Source organism: Pungitius pungitius, chromosome 11 (assembly GCF_949316345.1).
Source record: "Pungitius pungitius chromosome 11, fPunPun2.1, whole genome shotgun sequence".
NCBI lineage: Eukaryota > Metazoa > Chordata > Actinopteri > Perciformes > Gasterosteidae > Pungitius > Pungitius pungitius.
Genome location: NC_084910.1, coordinates 2,537,606 through 2,565,601, shown reverse-complemented (window position 1 = coordinate 2,565,601; position 27,996 = coordinate 2,537,606). Strand labels below are relative to the sequence as shown.

The following is a 27,996-nucleotide window of genomic DNA, read 5'->3' as shown; positions in this document are numbered from 1 at the left end:
CATTTTCACGTGAACCGTGTTAAGTATTAAGTATATGGCCAAAGGGCTCGGTATGCTGTGACAAGCATCAGGATTAAAGAGGTCAGAGAAAACAGAGCATGTGTCCTCATTATGTTTTTATGATAAACACATTCTGTATTTTGAGGGCAGGAAATCAACAGTACCTTGTGACATATAGTAGGACTTAAAGTGCTGCTGCACCGCCTTGTTTGCTGTCAAGTTGCACTTGATGACCTCATAATGCTCATTGGTGTCAATGCAGTATGTTGCCTCTGACAGCTAAAGGAAAACACACGCTGTATGTAATGTGTGGTCAAAAATGGGACTGGCTTAAAGGGGTCGACAAACAAAGAGCAGCGAGGCACCAATCTTCTTTCTCTTGCTGAATTGATGAACCCATAGGTCTACAAAAATGCTCCGGTATATACTGAAGACGGAGATACGAACAAAGTCTGACAATAATTCTTCACTGTGACTGTACACCAAGTTCGTCGTTGTCGGGTGTTTCCATAACTAACAAAGCCTCATGAAAGAGGCTCTTTCATGAGATTCTTGAAAGAAATCAAGAACACAAAATGAAGTACTTAAACCGGGGCTTTATTATGAGGATTTCCCAGAGGGATTAGAGTCAGTACATTTTAATCCGTGAGATCACATCCAACATTTAATCACCAAGTTACGTTCCAAATTAAAAACTGAGATGCTACAGCTTGGTTTATCCTTTCAATAGAGTGGTGGAGTGTGAAGTAAAAGGGCTCTATTACACTATTTTATAAAGCAGTATTGTGGAAGCGTTGCAGTACTTAGCACTACTTTGTGCTTCATTCCCTTATTTAGATTTGCATGCACCTTAAGTGTCCAGTCCTCCTTATAAAGCTCCCACACAGCTGCATTAGAGACTAGATATATTTAAAACCAATGGTCAAAGACTCGCGCCCTAGTGGCTTTGGATCACGCATCATAAATGGTAACACACTTTAGAGTGAGACGAGAGATGTGATACACCTGGATGCCCCTCAGATGAAGATGAATACCACCAATACTCCATCGACGTATTAACGAATAGTATCAACACACCACAGAGAAAGAGCACAATGTATGTTAAACCAAAGTAGTTTTTACATAAAAATATTTGTGTTAATGACTCCTGGCTTGTATGTCCAACACTGTAGTTTTCATTTTTCTCCCTGAAGAAACTTGAAATGCAATAACATGCATTTTGCAGACAAACACAAACACGCACCCAGCCGTTATTAATGGCACTCAGAGAAAATTAGTTATAGACATGTTCCAACAAAAATGTCCAAGGGATTCAATGGTAAAACATTATTTAACATCAGTTGTGCATCCAATATGAATATCAACTGAATAATTCCAGTGTATTTCCATTTTCATACATTTGCATAAAGTTGATTTAAAGCTAATAGTCCTACGCGGGGTTGGTAATCTTCTTCAGGAAGATTTGGGATATTTTTGTTGAAATCCTGACTAAATTCAGACTGCAATCAATGCATTAAATGCACTGCCAAAATTAAAAATGAAATGAAAATGTTGTATTTGTGGTGGGCTGCGGCCGGCCTGTCTGCGTGCATTCTGCCAGAGCAATAATTGATTGATCGTCACCAGAGTCTACCACAAGCTACAAGACTTCCTGTTTGGAACAGTAAATATTTACATGTCTGTTGTTTGTGTTCATTTGGACATTTTTGAGGGAATGTTTTTGGTGGGCTGAAGGAACAGATTGTTAGTGTTGCTGACTTGGCAACTTTGTTGCTGAGATTGTGCAGTTAGCAATTTTTGAAGAAAACTGGGCTGTGTTTTTTGGTTGTATAACATTTAAAATTGGGCTTGATCTTGCTAATATCTCAATATTATAAACTCAAGTTTTAACTAACTAGGGCTTCTAAAGTAATAGCAATATTTCTACATGCTCAAATCCTAACTTAATATCCCTCATTTTCTAAACAGTAAGATGAAAGGAGGAACGTTTTAGCTGCTGGACATTGTCTCATTAGGGTTTACCTTCTGTATGTTCCACAACATCCCAATCACGTCACGATGTTTGAGACTAGAATTTTCCCCCTAATATCGCTTCTTCGGCTCTCTTGTGTTTCTGGACAGTGACCTGCAGCTGCCAGTACCTGAGGTACACCCACATGAGGCTTCCATTCTTCCTCTTGTCCATATTGAGCAAGTCTGCACAGGTTTTATCTCTCTTAAAAATGTCCTTCAGATCGGACTCAAGATCCAGTTCCGCTCCGATGGGGTCTTTGACTACCTTAAGCAGCATGTTCTTCTCCATCTCCAACCGCTGATCTCGAGGTTGGATGAGGGAACAGTAGGCATTCTGGCGATCCACGAGCTGACCCTCCAGCTCCCTCAGAGTTGTGGTGGCTCTTCGGTGCCAGTCGCTCTCTCGTTCCAGGGCGTGATGCAGCACTGCCCCTGCAGCGCCAGACTTAACCTGCCTTTGCTTGTCTTCCTCCAAGGACTGGCGCTCCTTATTAGGAAGAAGACATCGTTTCGGTTTATGCAAAAGAGGCTACAGGTTGGACATGCACAATAGCAGTAATGAATTGTGAGGCTACATTTGCAAGAATTTACCTGAGATAAATGTTTCCGTTCTTCCATCAGCTGCTGGCTCTGTGAGATCATGGCCTGCTTGTAACCTTTGACCCTTTGTCTCTCCTTTTCTAGCTCCAGCTCTAGTGTAGCCGCTGCCCTGCGCCTCTCCGTCAGTGTGTCCTGATATTGTGCTTCCATCTTGCTTGTTAGTGTGGAGACGTCCTTGTTATACTGGTCTTTAACCTTCTGGATCTCCCTCTGAGACTCCCTGCTCCAGATCCAACCTGAGGACATGGTCGGACTTTAACTACTAACATTTCCTTTAACTACTAACATTTTCGGTTTGTTTAAAGCAAACCGTTTAGCTATTCCTTTGTACAGTTTGTTTGAGCAAGTGTAACAGCTGTCAATCAAACTCTGGTTTGGATCAATAAACAAACTACTCTTGAAAAAGTCTCAGTCCTTCCCTCTGAACGGACTGTGCTGTTCATTAATTGTGTGAAAACTACTGAATTAATTGCAGGCAATATGTGATATTATTTGAACAGCTAATCAATACACGTGCTGAATGAGTAGTCTGTTCAGGAATATCATTCATCTATATAAGGGAATGTAGCAACATGTAGACACATTAACTATGTACTTTCAATGGCTGGTCAACGGCTTACAACTGCTGTGCTGACTCTTGGTACTTTGCGATTTTATTAAGTCCCTTAAAATAGTAACAGTGACTGCTACGTAACCTCAGACACACTATGCTTATTATGGTTTTGAGTAACTTACGAAACGCAGCTAGTCCCAGCATGGGGACCAGCAGGGCGTAGTTCCATTGGTTCCCATCACCGGCCCCCGCCCCCCTTCCTCTGGGGTCTGGTTGGATGTTCCATCTGGGGGGGTCATTCAAGTTGTTCATGGAGACGGCTGCCGCACAAACACACAGGGAGAAAAACACATCAGTAATAATTTACTCGTTTGAATTCACGGTATACATTTAGCCAAGTTATATTTTTGGACACAGCCTGAAGGGTAATGCTGTTTATCACGGAGTGCTAGCAGTGCTAGAGTGTCAGAAGCGACACGACAACAAGGTTTCTTAGCTTTACAATAACCGTGCACTTATAATTTTCATTGCGACGTCTAATGTTTCCATTGACACCGAAGGTCCGACTATCCAGTGAATGTTTTCCACCAAAACACCAAAATAGTGGTCTGACAACTTGGAGGTTTGACATCCGAGCTAACCATAAACAAGGCTAAGTATGGGCTAACATGCTAGGTTGGAGTTTAGCTTGCTGGGTCAAGCTCACTGGAGTTTTTTATAAATAAAGATAACACGGAACATAAGAGCTGTGTTAGTTCGACTGCAATTCGGCGTACTTCCTTTAATAAAATATATGGTGCTGAGTCTCACCTTGAATGAAAAGCCTAGGTCACTTGTACATTTGTTCCTGCACACCCTCCCTACGTATACAATATTACCCCCCAGGAGTCCATTTTAGTCATGTGGGGGTGTTTCATTGAATGCCACTTTGATAAAGACCGTATGAATGGTTAAAATTAAATGTCGTTTGTGTTTATCTGAGTCGATTGAAGCAATACTAATTCTATTATCCCCGTTTAATCCCGTTAATATGGGCCTCAAAGACTATCAATGAGGTGTGGCATATGTGGCACCCCCGTTTTCGAAGAATGGTTTCTTCCCTTGCTACGGAAAACCTCGTCCTCCTCCGTGGCTCAGAATTGCTCCTGACAACATGGCGAGTGTTAGCGTGGCTTCCCGACTCCTCTCTAAGAGGGTGTTATCCAAAACAAAAGCGGTGAGTATTGATAGTTGGAAACCTATTCTTTGACACATTTGTATGAGATCTGTTTTTCTGTGTCCGTTGTCTTCTCATTTACGCTGAAAGGAGGAATTCTGCTGCACAGCTTTCGTAACCGGTAGATTCCCACTTGCGTAACCCATGTTATGTAGCTTAGGGTGTTTCAATGTGACACCACAAAAAAAGCCAACCATGCGAGTTTAACAAAGTAGTATACGTAGCTGTGACATCTCCATTCGTTTCTCTACATTCGTGTAAAGCAATGTTTCCAGTAAACCCTCAGCATATTTGCGGTATTCCGACGTAGTTATAAAAGTCCCCTCAGTTGCCCTTGTGCACCACAGTTTTAGCCCGCTGTGTGTTAGCCAGCCACTAGTCAGAGGATAGGATGCAGATCTCCGTAGACTCTGTCAATGATCAGACCATTGCTGACTTTAAGCGTCCGCTGTTCGCAAAGTGTAGTACATTTAAGTGGAATGTAGAATTTAAACTTTCTTTTAAAATGGGAAGCAACATAGCAGCTATTATGACGATCAACGTGGCAACGGCGCTGTTATTTCTCCTTCATAATCAGTTGTTTTCATTCGTGCCAGGTCCCTGCTGCTGCTGTACAGGGATCCAGAAACTTTCACTTCTCCATCTACGGCAAGAAGAATGCCAAAGTAGCAGATGATGTGAGTTGCATTTGTTCTTCTTTTATGTCAGAATAACATTTTAAAAAGGTAGTGGATGCATGGTAGGCCTCCATATTGTATATTGAATCCGAGTCTTCCCGGGTTTTTTTTGCTCATTAAATGACAATATTCAAAATCAATGTAAACAATTATGGCCTGAATCTGATCTTCACTTTGCACCCTTCGAAACACTGCGTGGCGTTGCACATTTCAGCTGTGCACTGTCAAGCTGCTCTTTGATTGGATGTTGTGGTGAATTCTCTCCTGCGTTGTTTTCAGATCTCTACTCACTACCCAGTTGTGGATCATGAGTTTGATGCTGTGGTGGTAGGCGCAGGAGGAGCCGGACTTAGGGCAGCTTTTGGCTTGTCCGAGGCTGGCTTCAACACGGCATGTGTCACAAAACTGTTCCCCACCAGGTCTCACACTGTCGCTGCACAGGTATAACAATCAGACTCAGATTCTGCATTGATTTGGCGGAGCTTTAACCAACTCGCAGTACAAATGTATTATGTTAAATGATATAATAAATAAATTACCTGGTTCATAGGGTGGGATCAATGCAGCTCTGGGGAACATGGAGGAGGATGACTGGAGATGGCATTTCTATGACACAGTAAAGGGATCTGATTGGCTGGGAGACCAGGACGCCATCCACTACATGACAGAGCAGGCACCTGCCGCCGTAGTGGAGGTAAGGTTTCTCTCTAACTGACTGTTGCAAGATATTTGGCACAAAAATAAAATGTAAGTCATTCAAATAGATTATACAACATTCAATTTGGGGGGGGGGGAGAGGAATTGTTTTCACACATGAATTCTTTTCAGTCCACAAAATGAGGTTGTATTTCATAAGAAACTAATGTGTGCCTCTAATTGTTAACACGTTGCTGCATCTAAAACTCAACGACATGCTGCTCTTTACCAGCTGGAGAACTTTGGCATGCCGTTCAGCCGCACTGAAGATGGGAAGATCTACCAGAGGGCTTTTGGTGGTCAGAGTCTCAAGTTTGGAAAAGGAGGCCAGGCCCATCGCTGCTGCTGTGTGGCAGACAGGACGGGACACTCTCTACTGCACACGCTTTATGGACGGGTAAGTCCACGCACACAATTCTTCCACTCTGCACATACATGAAGCGCCATGTGGTACCCTTTAACCTTCTTTTTTCTGTTCAGTCCCTTCGTTACGACACCAGTTACTTTGTGGAGTACTTTGCCCTGGACCTGCTGATGGAAAATGGAGAGTGTAAAGGAGTGATTGCTCTCTGCATGGAGGACGGATCTATTCACCGCTTCAGAGCCCAGAATACTGTCATTGCCACTGGGTAGGTATGCCGTTCACTGCTGCACACCTACTCTTAACTGCTATAATTTGAGAGTCAATGCAAGACTAAGCTCAACCATGTATAAAAGTCTAAATATGAGTTATATCCTTCCTTCCAGGGGTTATGGAAGAACCTTTTTCAGCTGCACATCTGCCCACACCAGTACAGGGGATGGAAATGCAATGGTGACCAGAGCTGGTCTGCCCTGTCAGGATTTGGAGTTTGTTCAGTTCCACCCCACAGGTAAGAAAGACTTATTAACTTATTAAATCCAAGTTGTAAAATTGGTCTACTTCAAGTGGGCAAACTGCCAAATGAAATCTTATTTTGAAAGGCTACATATCTGCAGCTACAGTACCAGTTAAAGGTTCAGACACATGTTCTCATTGAATTTAATGAGACTGACTGGTACTGCACATAAACACCCAACGGACATGTCTCTACTATTTACAACAAGTTCAAATAGGAAGAATGATCAGTTTAAAGTAAGTTATTTTTTGTTCAGCTGTAAAGGTGGGAAGAGACTTGTAGTGTCAGCTTTGTTTCATTTTCAGTTGGTTTGTCCTCTCCTTTCTTCTTTTTGATTTGACCACAGATATATAAGATATATATGAGACACTAAGTGGTGTAAACCTATTACTACATTATGTCAATGCCTTTTTGCCCATTTAGTACTTGGGACGATAACACGTCTGTTTAATTTACATATTTCAGGATATTAAATCAAGACGTTGGTCTGGCATACATTTTTTTCAACTCCTTAATGAGTCCATTCAGGACTCCCCGTTTACATTGAACTGCCCCGGTTGCATAAAGACAAGTGGTCATCTTTATTTTTGTTACTGCTGGTCATTTAACACCAGGCTCCTCTGTCAGCCAGTGATGTGAAAGGTCTCCAATGGCTGAGCCCCTGCAAAGCTTTCTCACCTTCTTATGTGCTTCACCAACTTCACAAGTTGTTTACCATGAATATGGACTGTATTCTGTACACAAGTCTAATATCGAATGTATCCATGAAAGCCTTTAGACTGCAGACTGGAGTATAGCATCAGAATGATTACAACTTTCTCATTAGTCGGCTCATAAAACTGAAACTAATGTGAGAACACAACACGGAACGACGCTGTCACAAAACCCCAAAAGTTTAATTTAATTCAACAAGTTGTTGTTTAACACGCTGTCAGTAAGTCAAGAGTTGTGTTCAAGAGATCTTGATTTATTTTTTTCTAACTAATGCATTGAGTGCTGAATACCATTTGAGGGTTAAAAAAAACATTTATTGTGATCTGCAGATCTTAAGTGTGTAAATGTCAACGTACCTGCACTATCACTGTTACGTAAATCAAGCACAAAATTCAGTTTTAATCGAGGTCAAAATGTTGTCATATCTGTGAAGCTTTGAGGATTTTATGTTCATGATTTTGACATAATGCTTAATTGTGGTTCAAGTCCATGACATCAATCATAGCTGAGTAGAAGCTAGTACTAATTAAGTATATTTATTTCAATGATACCCGCGTCATAAAAGTTCACTAATTTTCTTTTTGAGTGTATCAACATTTGGGTCCTAGAGCTTAAAAAAACATTGTTCCAGAGCAGATTAATGTCTATAAGTTACTGTGGCAACCAAGATAAATAAGGAACCCAACATAAAACACAATTGTTGGACTAAGAGAGATAAACTGCAACATAAGATATTCTGTCTGCAAAATTATTCACAATCCGTAACTGAACTGTGTTCCTTATTTCAGCATAGTGCGAGTCCCTTTCTAACATGTGAACCTTTTACAGGCATCTACGGAGCTGGTTGTCTGATCACGGAGGGTTGCCGGGGTGAGGGAGGGATCCTGCTCAACAGTGAGGGGGAGCGCTTCATGGAGCGCTACGCACCCAACGCCAAAGACCTGGCCTCCAGAGACGTGGTGTCGCGCTCCATGACCATTGAGATCAGAGAGGGCAGGTAAGCTATATCCCAAAAATATACGAGTTAACTTGACCAGCTTAATATGTGTATGAGAGATAGAGCCTTGCATGCAAAGAAAGTGATAATCCACACACACGCGTGTCAACATTTTCATTCCTGTCTGAATCTTTCCCTCAGGGGTGTTGGTCCAGAGAAGGACCACGTCTACCTGCAGCTTCACCACCTGCCTCCCCAGCAGCTGGCTATGAGGCTGCCTGGTATCTCTGAGACAGCCATGATCTTTGCTGGCGTGGACGTCACTAAAGAACCCATCCCTGTCCTGCCCACCGTTCATTACAACATGGGGGGAATACCCACAAACTACAAGGGACAGGTGGGTAATGTGTGCACAGCTGCGTAGATCCACCTCAAATATCTCCTGCTTCCCCCTCACTCTCTTTCAATGACTTCCCCCGACAAAGTGACACTGCTTCCTTCCTGAACAGGTGATAACCCACACCGAGGGAAAGGACAAGGTAGTTCCTGGGCTGTATGCCTGCGGCGAGTCGGCTTGCGCCAGTGTCCACGGCGCTAACCGGCTGGGCGCTAACTCTCTGCTTGACCTGGTGGTGTTCGGCAGAGCATGTGCCCTCACCATCGCAGAGGAGCACAAACCTGGTGATGACCTCCCTTCATTACGTTGTTGTGTTTGAACAAAGCGTTTCTGTTGTTCTGCTCTGGTTTTATTTGTTCACATGACACTACAATGTTACTATTAGATATCCGGTAACAGCACCACCAAACATTTGAATATTAACATTACTTACTCACTGCACCGCTGACTCTGGGCTTGCTGTTTGCTCCTCAGGAGAGAAACTGTCCCCTCTGGCGCCCAGTGCAGGAGAGGAGTCTGTGGCCAACCTGGACAAGCTGAGGTTTGCCAACGGAAGCCAGAGAACCTCCGAGATCCGGCTGAACATGCAGAAGGTACACACTGGAACGTGCACACGAGCAAAATGAGATCGGACGTAACCGATGCCTTGTTCTTCTGCTGTGGTTTGTTCACTGAGCCCCACAGTCACCTCCTAATGGATGAAAATGAATCCTTTTCTTCCTGCCTCCACTCACAGACCATGCAGGCCCATGCCGCAGTGTTCCGCACTGGCTCCGTTCTGAAGGAGGGATGCGACAAGATGGACGGCATTTACCAGACCTTGGATGACATAAAGACCTTTGACCGAGGTAATGCACCGCTGCATGGGACTGTTGCTTCTATCTCTGCAAAGCGGTGCCATTATATTTTCTCATGGCTTTCAGTCGTGTGTGAGCTCAGCGGCACTTTGATTAACTAATGGAACTAATCTAGTTTTGTCTGGAAAATGTGAGTTGCGTTGCCTTTGCAACAAAATTATGAAAATATAGTATTTTAAAAGCACTTTACAAAGATTATATTCAAACATTAATAGGACAATAAATTTAAAAAAACGGATAGCGGATACCTTGCTTGAAGGAGTTGGACTTCTCGGCCTCTTCATAATATGCAGATGAGCAGTGATTGTGTCATTTAGAAAGTTGAGCCTCTACGCGTAATGTCTCGCACTGTCTTGCAATGTCACTCTATCACTTTGCAAGTCACTGTAAAATTACCCTCTCTCTCTCTCTCTCTCTCTCTCTCTCTCTCTCTCTCTCGTGCAGGCATTGTATGGAACACAGACCTGGTGGAAAGTTTGGAGCTGCAGAATCTGATGCTGAACGCAGTCCAGACCATCAACTCCGCTGAGCAGAGAAAGGAGAGCCGGGGGGCCCACGCCAGAGAGGACTTCAAGGTAGGTTGGAACAAATTTTACACGTGTTCCTAAGCTTTCTTTTTTTCTGTTGTTCTCTGCTTGGCTCTTTAGATTTAAATCACTCATCCCATTGGTCAATCTGTTCTTTTCTAAACTGATTTAGGATGTTTGAGTGTATATAACCTCTGAAGTCTGTATGGCAGCTAGCATTGTTAAAAAAAAATGACCATTCCAGGACCGTATGGATGAGTACGACTACTCGAAGCCCCTGCAGGGTCAAGAGAAGGTGCCCTACGAGCAGCACTGGAGGAAACACACCTTGTCCTACGTCGACCCGAAGACTGGGAAGGTACGATCCCACTCTGTGTGTTGTGACAGCAGGAAACCAGGCTGCTGTAAGAACCATTATCAACTTGGCAGGCCTGAGCAGTCAGTCATGTATGATTTATCCTTTGCTTTTGTCTAATCACAGGTGACCTTGAAGTACCGCCCTGTTATCGACCAGTCTTTGGACGAGCAGGAGTGTGCCGCCGTCCCTCCTGCCATCCGCTCCTACTAAGATCTCATGGCCTCTCAACCCTTACAAGCGGTTTGCTCATTAATGTGCTATTTATAAAGATGATGATGACATTTGGGACAGCTTGTGGCTGCGATTGTATCCATTTAAGATGGCCAATACAAAACTTTTTTGTCTTCAAACTGCATTCTTTTGTCTCAGCTTCATTGTTCCACTGTGTGTTTCTGCCTTGATTGAATCAGTGCCGGCAGACCGATTTCAACATGGTTCTTGTAATCTCTGACTCTTTGAGTGGATATTGTGTGTATATATATATATATATATTATGTGTCACTTGGGAGTAGTTGGTGATATTTCACCCTACAGCTGAAGTGGAAGAACGTAACCGTGTGTTGCTGCACTTACGGTTGGCTTTCTGTGAGGATCCCCTACTCACATTCACAAGTGTTGTTGTGCGTTCTCAAATTAATCTTCTCTCCTTTCGCTTTCTGATGTAAGGACATTGTCAACATGATTGCAATTTGAAATGCACAAGTATAAACCAGAGTAAGTATGTAAATATTGTTTAAATGTACAATAAACATAATGAGTTAGACTCGATGTACTTGTTGGAAGTAGGAAGAAGCCTGTCTGCACTCAGAATGGCCTTCAGCCTGTGAGGCAAAGCACATCCTCGGTTGTATGTGCAGCATTTAATCTGCTGATGTTATCTGAAGTTCTAAACTACTCAATTCTTCTATGCATTTAGCAGAATGTTGTGTTACGTCTGTGGCTTCTCTTTACATTCGGTGTTGCTTTTGCCTTCTTTAAAAAGAACAATATAAGTTCCAGTAAGAGCTGGTGGTAAACATTTTATGTTGCTGACCAGCGCTCTTCCAGCATGAATTATTTGTTCTTTGCCTGTTTTTCAAAAGGTTTGACCATTTTACATTTGTACTTATTTGCATATCTTCAATAAAGCTTAGACTACATAGAAACCGAAGCTTTTGGCTAGTCTGTGACCAATGGGCGGGACTTTAATAATGGCATAAGTGGAGCCATCTAATCCATCTATTACGGTTATCTCAGGCACATTTTGTTCTCTGTTAGTTGTGATGGTTGCATATTTATTGTTTCCAATGCTTGTTAATGGCCAGTGAGAGGCAGCAGACCGCTGATTGTTGAGCCAGAAGCAACGGCGAAGGGTTGTTAATGAACAGCATGAACATGTGTTCTCCTGTTCACTGTTTTACTGCATCAATATTGCTGTTATTACAGTAAAAGGCGGCAATACAGAAAGATGTCCAGTACTTTTACAGCCCATGTGCAATTTGAACTTACTGGAAATTCTGCCGGGGGGGGGGGGGGGGGGGGGAAGTACAATATCATACAATGCATTATGTGATTCTGTTTTATAGCCTGACCAGCTGCAGAGGCCAAACCCAGCAAGGTTGAGTGCTGAAAGGGAAGGAGGTTGTTGGCGCCCAGCCCTTTTGCCCAAATGAAAGGGCGTTTGGGGTAAAGAAAGGAAAAACGAAACTGGTGCATACCTTTGAGCCACTCCCTGTGTTGAATCTGCCCCTAGCACTTGTGCCCGTATTAATACTTAAAGGTACATAATCAGCAAGTGATGCTCTCATATAACAAAACCGTCAGTAGGGCACCACTATAAGCAAATATTGGAGAAATGTGAGCACACAATGGAACTCAGTGTGACTCAATCAAATGTAGGCGCGGAAAGTGGATTTTAGCGGCCTGCACGAGAAGTGTTTCCATAGTGCTCTGATATCTTTAGGTATTTCGCACTTGTAGCTTCCTTCCGTTCAACATGAATACAAAAACCCCCACCTTTTACCACAGTGTCGTTTGTTGCTGCACAAGGTCCTTCTCAAACGTGTGTGTGTGTGTGTGTGTGTTCGTGACGCAAACATAACACCGCTGAGGGCCCTGGTTATTCTGTAAGCCGGCTTCTGGAGACAGACTGACGATTACCGTGAAGGATGGATCATGGTGACTTCACAGGTTATAAATTTGTCAGTCAGCCTGCGCACATCAATCAGCTAAATGACAGATATGGGCTGTTATTGATGGCTTCCGTGCAGGTGATTCAGGCCATCGGAGAATCAACCACTGCACCTCTGCTAAAGCACTAAAGAAAAATTAAATCAGGTACATTTATAGCCTAAGCTCATTTGCTGTGTTTGTCCTTACATGGTCTTGCACTGAAATACACAGTAGGGCCAAATAGGCATCTATGCAAACACGACTTAAATATAAAACACAAACTGGTGATCCTGTGTATTCTGCATTAAACATATTTGAATATTTGAAATTAAAAGGATAATCCCGTGATTGCCCATGAATGAATACGAGCGCGATTATGGTTCAGAAAGCTCTCTTGACAAATGATCCCAGTTGTGATCCATATTTAAGCTCAGTGTTTAAAATAAAAGGTCCCCAGAAAAAAAGAACGTCTACGTGAAGGGTTTTAGTATCCAGTTGTTTCATGGGAAACAATGAGGGGAGGGTCTGAGAGAACAGGAAACCGAAGCAAATCCATCAGCGAGCCAGCCATCGATCACTTTCATTTAGTCATAATGACTCACTGATGTGCTGCTTTCCCCCCCGGCCTTCTCTCTACTCCCTAGCAGCAGTGCTACGGGGCTGTTACGTCATGTTTGTTTTCTCTCATTGATCTCACACACATTGTGAGAGAACGATCCTGTTGTGATCCTGAAACCTGATGCAGTTATAATGGCTGTACTGAAAACAATAAAATGTACAACAAATGCAGCGTCTAGAATGACCTGTTATCATGATATAATATTCTCCCAGTCCTTCACTGGAACCTGAGCCTCAACCTGAAATTGGGAGGTCGCCACTTCGAACTTAAAAAAAAAAAACTCATCTATTGAGACAAAATACTTCTGAAGGAAGTGTGCTTTTATTTTTACAAATGAAACGTCCCAATTGTATACAGAAGCACTACTACATTACTGGACCAGTGACATTCTCTTATTTGATGGATGCAGTTAAAGTTCAATAGTGTCACTGCCAGTCACCCGGACTCTGGACCTGGTCAGATATAAATCATCTGAAAAGAGTAGACAGCACAAATGTTTGTTTCCTCTCAATATATTCACTTTATTTTGTAAAGAAATCTGGTACACAGTGAATCGTACTTTTCTAATAAAAGAACATAAAGACATTGCATGACAAACAACACACAATTTTATTTTGCAGCCAACAGTTCCATTAAAGTCTGCTCAAACGCAAAATATAAAACCCTTAATAATACTATAATTTGTGAAAAACTGCGACCTTTTAAGCCATCAAAGTTGGCAAAATATTTTTGCATATAGATATGTTTGACGTGTGATAACATACAAAGCAAGGAAGGTGGAAGAAACATGAATCTTTGGAAGGTTGTACTGGTTACACTCTAAAACGGCCATAAATTGTTGGTTATATATCAATAACTTTCTGGCAACCAGGCAGGGCCCGGGGTTACAAGTTTTTAGCTAAAAAACTCTTCCTGGTGACCAGGAATGTTTCCCGCGTGGTCTATGTACTGGTACTAGAAATATAATAAAGATGATGAAGCCGATATGCGACTAATTTGCCAAAACCACAGCGTAAACAATGCAAAGGACGATGAACCCGATGCCGAGTCCCAGACCCACGTGGTTCAGTATCTTGGACATCCTGCTGCTCCGCTCCGCCGAAGCCTGGTCCCCGGCGTGGTTCGCTTCACGGGCCTGAAAAATATTTGGAAATAGGTATCAGTGAAAGTGTAATAAAAGAGATTTTTTTTTACATTACTTTAGACTTCTGAAACTATTTAGTAGTTGTTCAATAGTTTGGGACTGATCTGCAGTGCTACAGCACTCTCCGCTTGGCTGAACTGTGGCATTTAAGTGGCAGGTAAACACCAAAAACCTCATTGATAAAGCGATATCAATCTCTATTTTGCCCACATCCGTTACCAATAGGCAGCATGAGCTACTGCTCGTACCAGCTGTAGTGTGGCTTAAAGCAGCCGAAATCGCTGTAGTGATTTGTTCTTCCTGGCAAGTTGAGTCAAGCCCTCTCCTTTTGATGAACTGCTATTCCCTGTAAACCTGGCGATCATGGCCCCAACTCAATCTGGTCTGACAGGATTCTACAGTCTGTAAACTTCTGTCTCCACTGCGCAGTGAATGAAGCTTTTTAGAAATGAATCCATTGGCCTCACATTGAAACCTGTGACTCAGGGGCAATAAACAAATCCAGGTGTCTTTCTGTTTTTCTCTGTTTTTCTAGTCAACCTTTCAACAGCAAGTCAAACATTTTTTTTTGTGGGACTGTTGGTCACTCTTTAAATGGTTGTTAGTGTTGGCACGCAAAGAGAAAAATACCTTTAAGATAAGATAAAGAGTCGTTATTTTAGGTTGGTGGAATAGCATGACTTTGACCGGTAGTTCACAAACCGGGGGGGGGCCGTAAAACCAACACAGGGACCCGCCCCCCCTCCACAGCGGCTCAGGTTACAAACGGACGAGCACAGCAGAGAGGCAGAAAGGAGAGAGAGGAAGAGGGAGAGGAAGAGAGAAACAGAGGAAGAGAGAGGTAGCTAGACGTGCAGCATCAGAAAGACAGAGAGTGTTGGTGGGTTTTACAATGTCCCCATATCCTCAAAGAGGGCCTTCACAGAAGAGGTTTGGGAACCACTGACTTAGACCACGTCCACAGTAATGGCCAGACATGCATTCATATTGATAATGTCGTATCAGTAATATGGATACAATAAAAAATAAGTTTCCTTTTGCAGCTGTGTACGAAGAAAAGAGGGCAGTCAAACATGCACGAACAAAGGAACTCTGTTACCTTGGTTCTTATCACAACTTGGTTTGCAATTTTTCACACCTGCATCTGAGGATGGCCTTCACATGTGTGTATAAAAGCTCAGTGTTTAGACCACTCGGAGACGCCATCTCCACCGAGCACCGTAATAAGCGTTTGTGTATTTGACCTCCTGCTTGAAAGCAATAAATGGATTTTACGATTTTGTTGGTTTTGTATTATACAAACACTGAAACAAATCATTTTCTTCTCCCAAACTAATTTCATTGAAATATTCCACAAAAACAAAAGACATAAGAAGATTGATATGTCACAAGAGGAAATGGTGGTGTCTAGTTTTATCAAAACGTGTGCTCATTGACCATGTAGCAAGACTGTTGTGAGGTAAAGGAGCTCTGCGCCTTTAACAAGGAACCACAGAGCCTGAATGAAATGAGCCTCCCCCTCACTACCACACCCCCATGAAGAGGTCCAGCTAGAGAACATTTCCAGAGGCAAACGTTCGGAAGACCATAATGTGACTACTTAGTGTGATTAAATAGAGGAATAGAGTTGTACATTTGCATGTAATCAACAGACGACTATAAAATCAAATGAATTCAGTACAATTCAAAAACCCAAGAAAGAAATGAACATAAATGTTTGACTGCAAATGTAAATGTTCTCTCAATTGACTAAGTAAAAGTAGGGCTGCATTTAAACAATAAAAATATTCTGCATCTTCAAATGAAGTGCTTCAATTCAGAAAAAATAAAATACTGGGAAGAAACGCTTGGATTTTCCCTTTTCTGCTTCACCTTTTTCAAGTGGGAGATCTAGTTTTTCCTGCCAGGACCTGGGCCTGAAAGCATCAGGGCCATCCTCCTCCTCACATGGAGGAGCTCACTGCGCCTCATGATGCTGTTTCAACGGGTTCGGAGCATATGAGACACGGCCTTAGTGCTGCAGTGGGAAGTTTGAACAGAAACCAGTTTGTCCATTATGGATTAAATGCTCTACTGTCGATGTCCATTTGTTCCTCATTTTTCTCACCGGTCCCTTTGTCTCGCTTTCTCCGTCTCACTCTTTTTCTCAAATGTCACCATCTTTCTTTTTTTCCTACCGTCTTTTTATTTGTAATTTGCCGCTGCCTCTCTCCTCAATAATAATAAATTAGATTCACAATTTAGTAAATAATGACATTATGCTGAAAAATGACATTATGGCTACTTTAAAACTCCATCTAATACTCACATGATGTTGTCAATGAATAGATTCATTGTTTTTATCAACAGGTCTGTAAAAGAGAGGCTTCAAGAAGAAGAATTGGGGGGAGGATGGGCTGGAGGGGCTGACATGCAGCTGGAGTGCACTTTTGGATCAAATTCAAATTAATTAAATTAAATCACATTGATTGATTTCGATTGTATTTGATGCTTCTTGCAGATTGTTCCAGATTTCTTTCTGCTGCGTGATTGGCCGCCTTCCTGCAGTAATATCTGAGTGCTCTGTCTCTGTGAGCAGGTCTGTGTGGTCGTCAGTGTGTCCGTGGCGTGCAGTGCATGAGTGCAGTCTGAGCCATTGTGAGGAAGGATGGGGATGTGAGAGCCTGGGGCGGATATTTGTGAGAATATCCCACAAAGCAGAGCATGGTGTTAATGAGAAGTCATACCAAAATCCTGCAAGGACTTCCTCATGCACAAATACAAAAATAGTCATATAATGGGGGGGGTCAAGCTTTGTTAATTCAGTGTTGCAAAACTGCAGTCTGTCTTTGCGTGACCTCGACTATTCATTCCGACCTGAATCAGCCCTGATCTATCATCTGATGACACACACACGATGACACACACACACATCTGTGACACAACTCTCTGTTCCTCTTGAAGTCACACGCGTCCATCACCGCCACACACAGATTTAGGGACACATTCTCCGTGTTCTGCAGGTTCTTTTCAGGTAAGCCACCGCTTGTGTGGCTGCTGTTGATCACGGGGACCGTTAGAGGCGTATTGTCACGGCTCCACTGTGACGTGGGCTCTGCTACCCTCTTTGTTTTGTGTGTGTGTGTGTGTGTGTGTGTCTGGTTCAGGCGTGGCTACAATCAGCTGTCCTCTGGACTCCTCACCTGTCGACCATTAGACCCTTGTCATCGCCAGATAAAAAACCCTGATTGTTTTTTCACCAGCGGCAGATATGCCCTCGGCCCCCTTTTTTTAGTGCAAGGATCAGTTTATTGGTGCTTCGCTAAGGCTGAACCTAACCAGTGTGTTTTTATTCTCTTTCCGACCCAGTGGATCTCTATGACATCGCTGACGAACCAGTGCCCCACCAGTGCAGACTACACTGGATCAATTTACCCACACAATAGATATATTTTTTCCCCGCCCATCCTGCAGTCTCAGTGTCTGCATCTGGGTCCAGAATAACACGTATAGCCTCAAGACAGAAGCCTGTAAAGTTCCACTGGTTCAATCATGAAATCATGGCACGTGGTATTACAGAATTAGCGCCCACTCTGCAGTTCCCTTCAGCTGATGCTTTAGATTAATGGCGGCTCTTTGTTTCCAGCAGCAGGCAGCTGTTTGCAGAAGAGAACTCTGATTAACCAACGTTATATTGTGTACCCAGCACCTAAGATGGTGAACACACTGGAGCATTAAGTACATAGTGGAATTAAATTAATCAGGAGACGAAAAAAAGTCAATTTTCCAAAACACATCTCCAAATCATTTGAGAAAATACACAACTGTTTGGTATCATGTTTAAGATTTAAATAATTGAACTGGTTTAGGTAATTGTATGTTGTTTGTTTTTGAAATACGACACTAGTAGGATTCCACGACGCCCGAGCCTTCCAGGAAAGACGAGTGAATATGATCACTTACAGCACGCCATTCTGCTGGGAACTTCATGACCTCAAAAGCCATCTTGACTGGCAGGAAACAGGTGTTTGACTTAATGTTGTGCAGCTCGGTTGTTTGACACATAGCAGCCTCCAGTGGGACCTTAATCCAGCGGTGCAATGCTCTCTAGAAAAGCAACGCATTCCTGAGAGTTATACTATTTGGATAGTCAGCTGGGAAACGGCTGCATGCAATATGTCAGTAAATGGGGGGGTTGATGAGACAGAGGTTATTACCTCATGCTGCAAGTATGGTGAAACAAGTGCAACAGTCATGTTTTTCATCTGCTTTCCAGATCACCATGAAGGGCTATTTCATTATTTGGAGAGCTAGAAATTTGATTTGCATACTGTACTTAGTCCGACATTATCAATTGTACATATATTTCTTTCAATAACAAAAGGTTACTAACTATTTTATCGACGATCCTGTAATAAAAATAGTCCCTAAATGATGATTCCACTGTAGTATTGCAGCAATGTGTTACTGCCAAAGGACAGGAAGTGCATATCATGGCACCACACTGTAAGGACCCCTGTAAGTTACAGTCTGGATGTTCATCCACTGTCAACAAGAGCCGAGCTGTGAAGAAAAGCTCTTGCTCTGGGCAACAAAGGACCATTTGATGCCGCTGTACCAGAAGTGAGGAGTGGCTTGGAACGAGACACACAGATCACTGGTGTTGGATCCCGACAAAAGAAACTCTTGTCGTCCGGATTCGCCAGAAGCTGCTGATGAGAACTTCAGCTCTCAAAGATATTTCTCCTCATTATCTGGCCTTAGAGACAAGGGGGCACACAGCGGTGCAAGTATTGTTCAGATTGACATCAAGTCAGTTTGCAGATAGGTTTGTTCCGACGCGTAACGCTTCCCTGATGAGCATCCAGGCTAGGCATCTTGAGAAATAATGTTTAGTTAGACGGATACCAGGACCCAGCTCCATATCTCCCCACAACGCCCCCCCCCCACCCCCTCCATGTCCTTTTCTGCTTCCTCGTATCTGGTTCCTTCTCTGCCGCCTTTTTGTGTTCAGCCTTCCGGCTATAAACTGGAATACAGTCTGACACGCAACATAGACGTGACTGTCCCGCTCTGCTCCCAATCTCAAAGTGTGGGCCAGCGGCGTCTTTCTCCTGCATCTCTGTAGGCCTCACTGTTCATCCAGCTGCCTTGCTGTGTCGCCACATAAGAGAATTACGTGGGCACCATTGAGCTCCTCGCTAACGGACACGCTTTCTTCTCCAAACCATTTGGCCACTTTTTATCTTTCCCTTTTTAACTCCAGTGAAGGTCTCCATACTGCCACACTGATTAGGTCCTGGTGAGCATCTGGTAGCCACCGTTCATGCTATTTAAGATGTGGTTTTACGGAGTGAGGCATTTGAGAAAAGTCAGAATTTGTAGGTAAAACGTCACCTGTGAACACTGGAATGGAAATAAACCAAACTGGGGAAATGGGTCTGTTCCTTCCCGTCAGTTTTCATTGTCGTTTTAACCAAACCGTTAAAGGTGTTTCCACAGTGACGTTGTTGCTTCACATGTTTTTTGTTGGAGTGTGTGTGTGTGCGTGGGCTCTGAGGGCAGGATTTACTGAGACAGACGGAGTGGCGAGGAGAGCGAGAGAAAGACGCAAAGAGAGCTAAAGCAGCTGTGACTTACAGGAAACACAGCTGGAATCACTTTCAGCTGTTCAACAAATCGAACTTCATTTCACTGCTTAGATTGTTGAGACCCTCTTTTTACCCAGGAACAAACATACAGACCCAGGCTTAATGGCATCGGTGTATTAGTGTCAGTGTACGGAAGTTTGTCCACGTGCAAAGGAAATATGAGCTAAAAAATCATGACCTCTCTAAACACCATCTATGCAACTACACAACTGCTGAGGTTAACTGCTTAAGTCGCACCTTGAATAGAATAGAATAATAGAATAAGCTGCGTTAATGCAGCATTGTGCAATTTCTGTAAGGTCACAACCACAGGACAGAGAACTACGCTACGGTGCTTTAAACCATTTGAACGACACACTCAAACGTCCGAGTTTAACAGATTTGCATCTTCCCTATGAAGTGATAACTTCTGCTTTATTTATGACTTTTTATTTAAACAAAGTTGCTCCAGCTATGGCAATGTACGGTGGCCGAGAAGGTTCAGACAAATACAAAAGCCACAACACACCCGCAAATGCCACAACACAACACGAACGCCACAACACAAAATACAAAAGCCACAACACAATCGCAAATGCCACAACACAACACAAAAGCGAAAACGGAAGTAGCTAAGTAACTGCCCACGGGAGCGAGCGTATTGTAGCGTGTCTTAAGTTCCTGAATGTGTATATGGTTCTGATTACTCTGTTACTTGGGGCAGGGTTTGGAGTACCGCTCCTTCCGGGGTAATGTGTGTAGTTTATGGGGAACAGAGGAAGTGGGAATTGCGGGGAGTTGTGGGAAGTTGTAGTTCTTACTGGTGTGTAAAAAACCGTGGTGTTTTTGGGATGGCGTGGCTGTGGCCGACAACAGTCAACAATAAACCCGTGTAACAATAAACTGGCCCTTTATTGGCACAGAACGTTACAGTATTGTTTCACTTACTTCTTAAACGATCTGGCATCCTCCAGCTCCGTTCGTCAAATATACGCTCGCTCCCGTGGGCGTTTCGCTTTCGTGGTGTGTTGCGGCGTTCGTGTTGTGTTGTGGCATTTACGATTGTGTTGTGGCGTTCGTGTTGTGTTGTGGCATTTGCGGGTGTGTTGTGGCTTTTGTATTTGTCTGAACCTTCTCGGCCACCGTAGCAACGTCATTGTTGTCAACAACTTTCCAACATAATAGCACCTTGGTGATTATTTTAAAAAGAAAGACAATTCTTGTGATCATACCATATCGGGCCAAGATTTTAGACCAAATAATCATAAAACTAATGACCATATTGTCGTGTTAGCATACTAATGGTAGCATTTAGCTACTCCAGGTAAAATCTCACAGAGCGGCTTACGTTTTACACTTCGCTGACCTCCCATGCATCACCCAATTAGAAGAGGCCCTTACAGTCACCGTGCAACCACTGTCTCCTCGGCGCCGGGTTGAACCAAATTCTATTTGCTTATCTACTGAGAGGCAGAACGAGGCAAGTCCATGCATCATGGAAAGTGCAATCAGCGACAGCTGTGTACATAACAGCCAAGTTCCTACAATATGTACCCAGCTTAATATTGTTTCTGTTCTTGTCCCAGACAGCCAACGGATAATCTTCCTAAGGCGTGTCTTCTACATTCTTCACTGTTCATAAAATGGGTGGAACAACGGGTAAACAGACATTTTAAAATCAGCAAAAGCAGACTTTTGGTTACATTGGTAACACACACTATGTCATATCTGTTCAACATAACAGCAATGTGCACTGCCAATCAACTCAGTTCAACATGTCACAGTTATTCATTCAGCAGTAATTGAAAACCAAAAGCTTATTCAAAAGAATATGCAGAGTGTTGATCTGTAATGGTATTTTTAGGAAAGATACAGAAAGAGAAACCATTCCCTCAAAGGTTTTTTGTTTTACAGGGACGCATGATTGGTGTTTATGAAATGTTAAAGCTTCTGATATTGCTCAACTTAAAATCTCCCTCAGGATGGGAGCACAAGTTGAGAAACTATGACTTTCTGCTATTTCTGCATTGTCAGTCATGCTGAGTTTAGCCACAATATTTCACAAGCTCAAGGTGACTTTCCATTAACCCTAAGCTCTGTTTTTAATCCTTTGCAAGTTGCAATATGTCTTTTTAAGAAGTAACATCTACGAAAGAATGTCCAAAATGTAAATATTATCTAAACAAAAGAATATTTTAACTCCCATGCCCCCATTAACGTCCATTAAGGATAAATGCTCATAAATCTGTTTAGACATCACGTATCCAACCTCAAAACATCCGCCTTATTGCCTCCTAATGACCGACCACTTAATCTTCAAATTCAATCATTGCACTGCAGTAAACCTTGCAATGCTGGATGTTCTGCTCCAAATTACAGTTTTTTAAAATAAGATTATTCAGTCTGAAAACGCAGACACTGGGACCAATGATTTACTTCTAAGTAAATCTAAGTAAATCTGCAAATTTCTTTAGATGGACTTTGCTCTGCGTAAATATCATATGATCCGACACACAGGCTGGTGTCTGTATAGTACATTGACTCGGCAGCCTAGCAAAAAACAAGCAAAATTAAAGGATTTGGTTAAATAAGTTATTTTTCCATTCTTCATTTGCTCTCCTTCATAACTAAACATCCCACACATTGCACAATAATAAGCCAAACATTCATGTGAAATGTACCATAACAAAAGATGCAAATCTTTAAAAAAAAGTCAGCTTTCCATATGTATGTAAGGCTCTTAGTTAATATACTTAAATGTCTCATGCTCGGATAAATGTTATTTTATATTGGCTTTAGATTTGCTTAAAGAACTGTGTAGAAAATCACAAGAATGTCCCCCCCCGCCCCCCCTGACAACTAAACGTCAAACACATGGAAACAATCAGGCCACTTTCCCTCCTGAAGAAGTGCATGATTCATTTACCCCATGGAACTTCTATGAAACAGGGTGCAAACGCAAACTCGCTAACCTTCGAGGTCCCTCATCCAAAAGAAACACCTACCGGCTACAGAATTACCCCTAAAGTGGGGTGATGTGTACGTTGACAGTAACCTTCTCCCGAGGCACGCAAGGATAACGGTTTCATAACACTAGGCCTGTCGCAATATGCGATGAATTGTGATGTCATCCCACAAATGATCGGTTTGAGGCAATGAGAGCTTTCACAACCGGACAATTAAGGTGGACGTCATGAGCGATGTGAATGAATGAGGTGGTGCGGGACCCGATGCTGTTTACATGCACGTACGGGGGGCTACTTTCCTCGCTGGTAACCGTATTATAAAAACAATAAGCCCCCGACATTCCAATTCTAATGTATAACTATTGTGACAAATAAAAAATGGTCCGAATTGCAATAATATCGCGATAAATGGTGCAATAATCGCACAACAAAAATGTCATATCGTGACAGCCTTACATAATACACATAGGCGTAATTTTAATTGGTGACTATAATTACTACTTAAGAGCAAAATATACTAGTAACTGAGGCCAATGTACCTCTCTGTTAACACAAAATGTCCTCTCCTTTTTATTATGGACACAACCTTTCCTGTTTTCCCCCTGCTCGCCTCCTCACAGATCTCCACCCCTTCCAGTAAATGTCCTTCCCTTTCTCAAACTTGCCACTCCTGCGTACACACGCAGCCGGCCCCATACAAATGAGTTTGGATGTGTCCGGTTACTGCTATCAATTATGTAGATATTCATCTTAAGACAAGATGTTAAATCGTCTCCTCATCCTGTGGTATCGTGCTGCAATAATGCACACACAGAAGAAAGCTCACAGAGCTGCTTTTTGATTTAGTAGAGTTTACTACCAAGAGAGACCGACCACTGTAATCAATAACTTCAGTATCAGCGCTTCGGGAATTATTAAAAATGTTTACATCTAGTTTTTTTACTTTTATCTTGGAGAATTGATGGTAAATCAACTGTATTTGTAAAGTGGTTTTGAATTGTACTGACCACCCCAAGCCGTCTGGTACTAAATGTCCTCATTCACTCCGCCCCACCCATTGATAAACTGAAGACGGGGGGGGGCTACCTGCCTATCCAGACTCACATCAACATTCACATTGCAAATAGGCACATCCACGGGAGCACTTTGGGGTTTTTAAGAGTCTTGCCCAAGGTCACATCAACATGCGGCGGCTGAGACCATCCTGGGACTGAAGCACTGCTCTGCCTCTGAGCCACAGTTTTACTTCAACAAAACCACATTTTTATTGTATTTAGATTAAATATGTAAAACAATGCAACCATTTGGTAGGCCATCCATTTTTCTTAATTGACCTCACTAAAAAGCGATTACTCCTCATTAGTTGAAGACTCTTTAAAAAAAAGTTGGCACATAAGTCCGAATGGAATTCGAGGGACATTTTGCTTTGTTTATCCGTGAACAATTGAATGACGTGTAAATCAGACTCACAGAGATGGAGTAGATGAGGGCGGCAATTCCGAGAGGCAGGCAGCAGCACAGCAGGGTGAAGATGGAGTAGCACAAGTAGTCGTTCACTGGGACAGCCAGCGGGCCTCGGGTCACGTAGACGGTGGGCTGGACTGTGACGGTGGTTTGCTGGCCTCCGGGGTACTGCTGCTGCGGCCCAAAGGCACCACCATACTGCGGCGGAGCTCCATAGCCCTGCAGGCCACACCCGCAATACACAATTAAAACTCACTGACAGGTGCAATTGAAAGGGTATGGAGCGAATTTCAGGAAGTTGGGAGGCTTCACAATAAAATGATATAAAACCCCTGATATAATGGTTTGGGAAACTCCAACTATAACTTCATCAGACTGGGGTTTACAGTGGAAATGGTTTAACATGAAGATATAAAGATTCCTTGAACAGGTTTGTTGGGTTCTTTTAGTCACCAAACAGGTGGTCGTCAGCTTCTGCAATAACTGCTGATTAATTTATGATCAGTGAATAAAAGAGAAGAGAATTATAAAAGTAATTTAAATCCATATACACTAAAGCACTATGTAGAATAAAGTTTTGCATTTTTGTTTATTTTTCTTCTGTACTCCAAAGTTCACCAATTCCCCCAATGCTGCGGCGAAATATAGTGATGCAATATCAGAAAGGAGTTTCTCAGAGAAAAATTGCAAAGAGTTTGATGTTCTCATCATCTACGGTGCATAATATCAGCCAAATATTCAGAGAATCTGGAACAATCTCTGTGCGTAAAGGTCAAGGTTGGCACCCAAAACTGGATGTCCATGACCCTTAAACGCTACTGTAACGGTTATTATAACACGGGGAGATGAAATCCAGCGCTGTGATTGGTTGAGAGTGATTCACGAGGAGTGCATTATTGAACGATAATGTACAGTTGCTGTTTACATTGACCTGAGCGTTCAGACAATTAAGGTTCACATCATGAGCAATGTGAATGAATGAGATGAGCTGTTTACATGCCCGTACGGGGGACTATTTTACCTGTGACACTGATGACATGTGATACAAAACGTTTGATGGCTACATCTATTTTGTGCTGAAAGGCAGCTATTTACTTACCGTTTATAATTTTGCTGGTAAGCGTGTTATAAAAGCAACAAGGTACTTGAGGCAGTACTTTATCTTCAATAATATAACTGAGGGTTGCCTAACTACACCCTGGAACTGTTCCATTATTGGACGATAAAGTAGTGCCTCAAGCGCCTTATTGTTTTATCACAACGTGGGCTCAAGAACACTTCCAGAAAACATTGCCAGTGAACACAATCCATTCGCCGTTGCTGGCTAAAACTCAAAAAAGAAGCCATGTCATGATGATAAACATGATCCAGAAGCGCAGGCGTTTTCTCTGGGCCAAGGCTCATTTAAAATCGACTGTGGCAAACTGGAAAACTGCTCTGCGGTCAGACGATTCGGACGCTATGTCACCTGGGCTAAAGAGGACAGGGACAACCCACGTTGTTCTCAGCGCTCAGCTCAGCGGGCCTGCATCTCTGATGGCATGTGGGCTTGCGTGAGTGCGTGTGGCATGGGCAGCCTACACATCTGGAAAGGCACCATCCATGCTGAAAGGTACTGGATATCCAAGTTCTAGAACATCACATGCTCCCATCCAGACATGCAACACAGTTGAGCAACTAGAGGCCTGCATTAGACAAGAATGGGACAACATTCCTATTTCCGAAACGTGAGCAAGACGTTTGCAGAATGTTATAAAAAGAAGAGGGGAGGCCACACAGTGGCCTTGTCCAAACTTTTTTGAGATGTGTTATTATTTTTCCCTTAAAATGATATATTTTCTCAGTTCAAACATTTGATTTTGTCATCTATGTTGTATTCTGAATATCCTTTTTTGGAATCGGGGTTTGTAAATTAATGCAAAATTTGGTCTACCCAACGATTTCAAGGTAGGCTATTTAATATTTGATTTAAATCATCATGAACATGGAAGCGTGTGCAGTTAACAAGATGCTTTTAGGACATCGTAATGTGGGGAATTTGAAACCGGAGAGCTTTGACCGGAAGCCTTTTAGCAGAACCCAATTGCGTCTTGCGGCTACATCTCATGGTGGTTCCTCCTGCAGTGGTCCTGCCTTTAACTTGGCTCGCTACTCTCAATATTGGAATCTTTTCTGTCGTATAAATTGAATGCATTGTGCATCTTTGAGGCTGTTCATTCTCTACACATAACAGACACACACACACGACAGTTTTACCACTTCTGCAAAAGAATCACCAGGTGACGGAGGAGATGATTTTGGGTGTGTCTGCATTAAAGCGACTAGAAACCACATCTCGTTGTTATATTCTGAAGATGAAGTTTGGAATCTATCCAACGATTAAGAATCGGGCCACAGATGAATGAAGGAATGTGTTTCTTGTCCTCAGTGAGGTCTGCTAGTGTGACTAAGTATGCAACTTGTTTTGTGCCGGCGGCCTTTTTCCGTTGAAAGGATGTTTGGAAAAAAAACGGCATTTCAACTAAGAAATGCTCGCTGGGTCAACTTTTACATTTTTAAACGTTAATAACCTGTAGTAATTAGAAAACTCAATATGTATTGCATTTTAAAGGTAAATCTGCCCAGAATATCTTGTGTAAATAATTACTTTGATGAATGGCCCGTTCTTTAAAAGCTAGTTTTTTTTCTTTTTCTTCAATCATTAATCCAAATAAAGAGAACATCTTCAGCAGAGTATTCGGGAGGGAAACAGAATCCCATCATCTGCACCGACACATCGTTATTTGTTCTTCTGTAACTTGTGTGTATTGGGACGTCTTACCTGTGGCTGTGGGGGGTATCCCATGACGGGCTGAGGGTACCCCATGATCGCGTTGTCCTGGTAGGGCGGAGGGGGCATATGTCCCATGGTGGACTTCTCGCCAGCCCACTCAGGTGGAGGAGCCGTCGCTGACTTACTGGGGTCCATAATTCTAAAGCGTCTCCCTTTTCACCGTCGGATTGAAAGATTTTCTTGAATTATTTAGCGGCAAAAAGTTCGATCTGCCAAGTATTCTTCTTCAATGAATTTAACGATATAATATAATATAACTGCAGCAGCCACAAAGTGAATTGTCGAAGTTCTGTCTGAGATTTTATATGATTTCTCCTCAGTGTCAAGTCACCGACAAAGAATATGGAAACTCCAGTTAAGACTTTCAAACTAAAAGCACGGTCTCCCGCCTACTGAGCTTTCTGATTTGGCCTAATAGAGCCGAGGTGAATACTTTAAGGCACAACATTATGTACTATAACGAGATAAACTGACACGAGATATGTCTCCAGTCAATTGAAGATGGCAAAATAAATAGAATGCAAGCAATCTGATATAGAGATTATCGGAAAATAATTTGGATATACAGAGGCAAAAGACAGCAAAAAACAGCAAATACTAAAAGTCCTGCTTCTATGGGCAGGTTTTCTTGTGGAATGGGTTCAACAAGCGGTTTGGCGACTTGCCTTTAACAGGGCTCTGGCATCACTCAGTTTGTCTATGTCTATTCCGAGTTATGTTTATACGTGTCTGTGTGTGTGTATACATTATTTCAAGAAACGTTCAATACATGGAAAAGGGAGTGCAT

General features: G+C 42.6%; 3 protein-coding genes across 3 annotated transcripts; 1 reads left to right on the top strand and 2 right to left on the bottom strand.

The window, feature by feature from the left end:
• Window position 1: 1 nt before the first annotated feature.
• Window positions 2-4,116, bottom strand: LOC119197379 (coiled-coil domain-containing protein 127). The gene is made up of 4 exons (XM_037453618.2): window positions 3,977-4,116; window positions 3,349-3,486; window positions 2,605-2,849; window positions 2-2,500 (listed from the first exon to the last, which is right to left on the bottom strand). Exons 2-4 carry the CDS (start codon window positions 3,476-3,478, stop codon window positions 2,069-2,071), a joined length of 807 nt encoding a protein of 268 aa, XP_037309515.1. The 5' UTR covers window positions 3,479-3,486; window positions 3,977-4,116; the 3' UTR covers window positions 2-2,068.
• Window positions 4,117-4,249: 133 nt separating this feature from the next.
• Window positions 4,250-10,778, top strand: sdha (succinate dehydrogenase complex, subunit A, flavoprotein (Fp)). The gene is made up of 15 exons (XM_037453617.2): window positions 4,250-4,382; window positions 4,979-5,059; window positions 5,339-5,500; window positions 5,610-5,753; window positions 5,988-6,152; window positions 6,236-6,384; window positions 6,503-6,627; window positions 8,176-8,344; window positions 8,486-8,681; window positions 8,794-8,965; window positions 9,156-9,274; window positions 9,418-9,529; window positions 9,983-10,113; window positions 10,310-10,423; window positions 10,547-10,778. The coding sequence occupies exons 1-15, from the start codon at window positions 4,320-4,322 to the stop codon at window positions 10,631-10,633; spliced, it is 1,989 nt and encodes a 662-aa protein (XP_037309514.2). The 5' UTR covers window positions 4,250-4,319; the 3' UTR covers window positions 10,634-10,778.
• A 2,894-nt stretch (window positions 10,779-13,672) lies between these two features.
• On the bottom strand, window positions 13,673-27,538 carry LOC119197934 (proline-rich transmembrane protein 1-like). Its single transcript, XM_037454649.2, has 3 exons — window positions 27,198-27,538; window positions 24,383-24,595; window positions 13,673-14,328 (listed from the first exon to the last, which is right to left on the bottom strand). The coding sequence occupies exons 1-3, from the start codon at window positions 27,342-27,344 to the stop codon at window positions 14,185-14,187; spliced, it is 504 nt and encodes a 167-aa protein (XP_037310546.2). The 5' UTR covers window positions 27,345-27,538; the 3' UTR covers window positions 13,673-14,184.
• Between the last annotated feature and the right edge of the window lie 458 nt (window positions 27,539-27,996).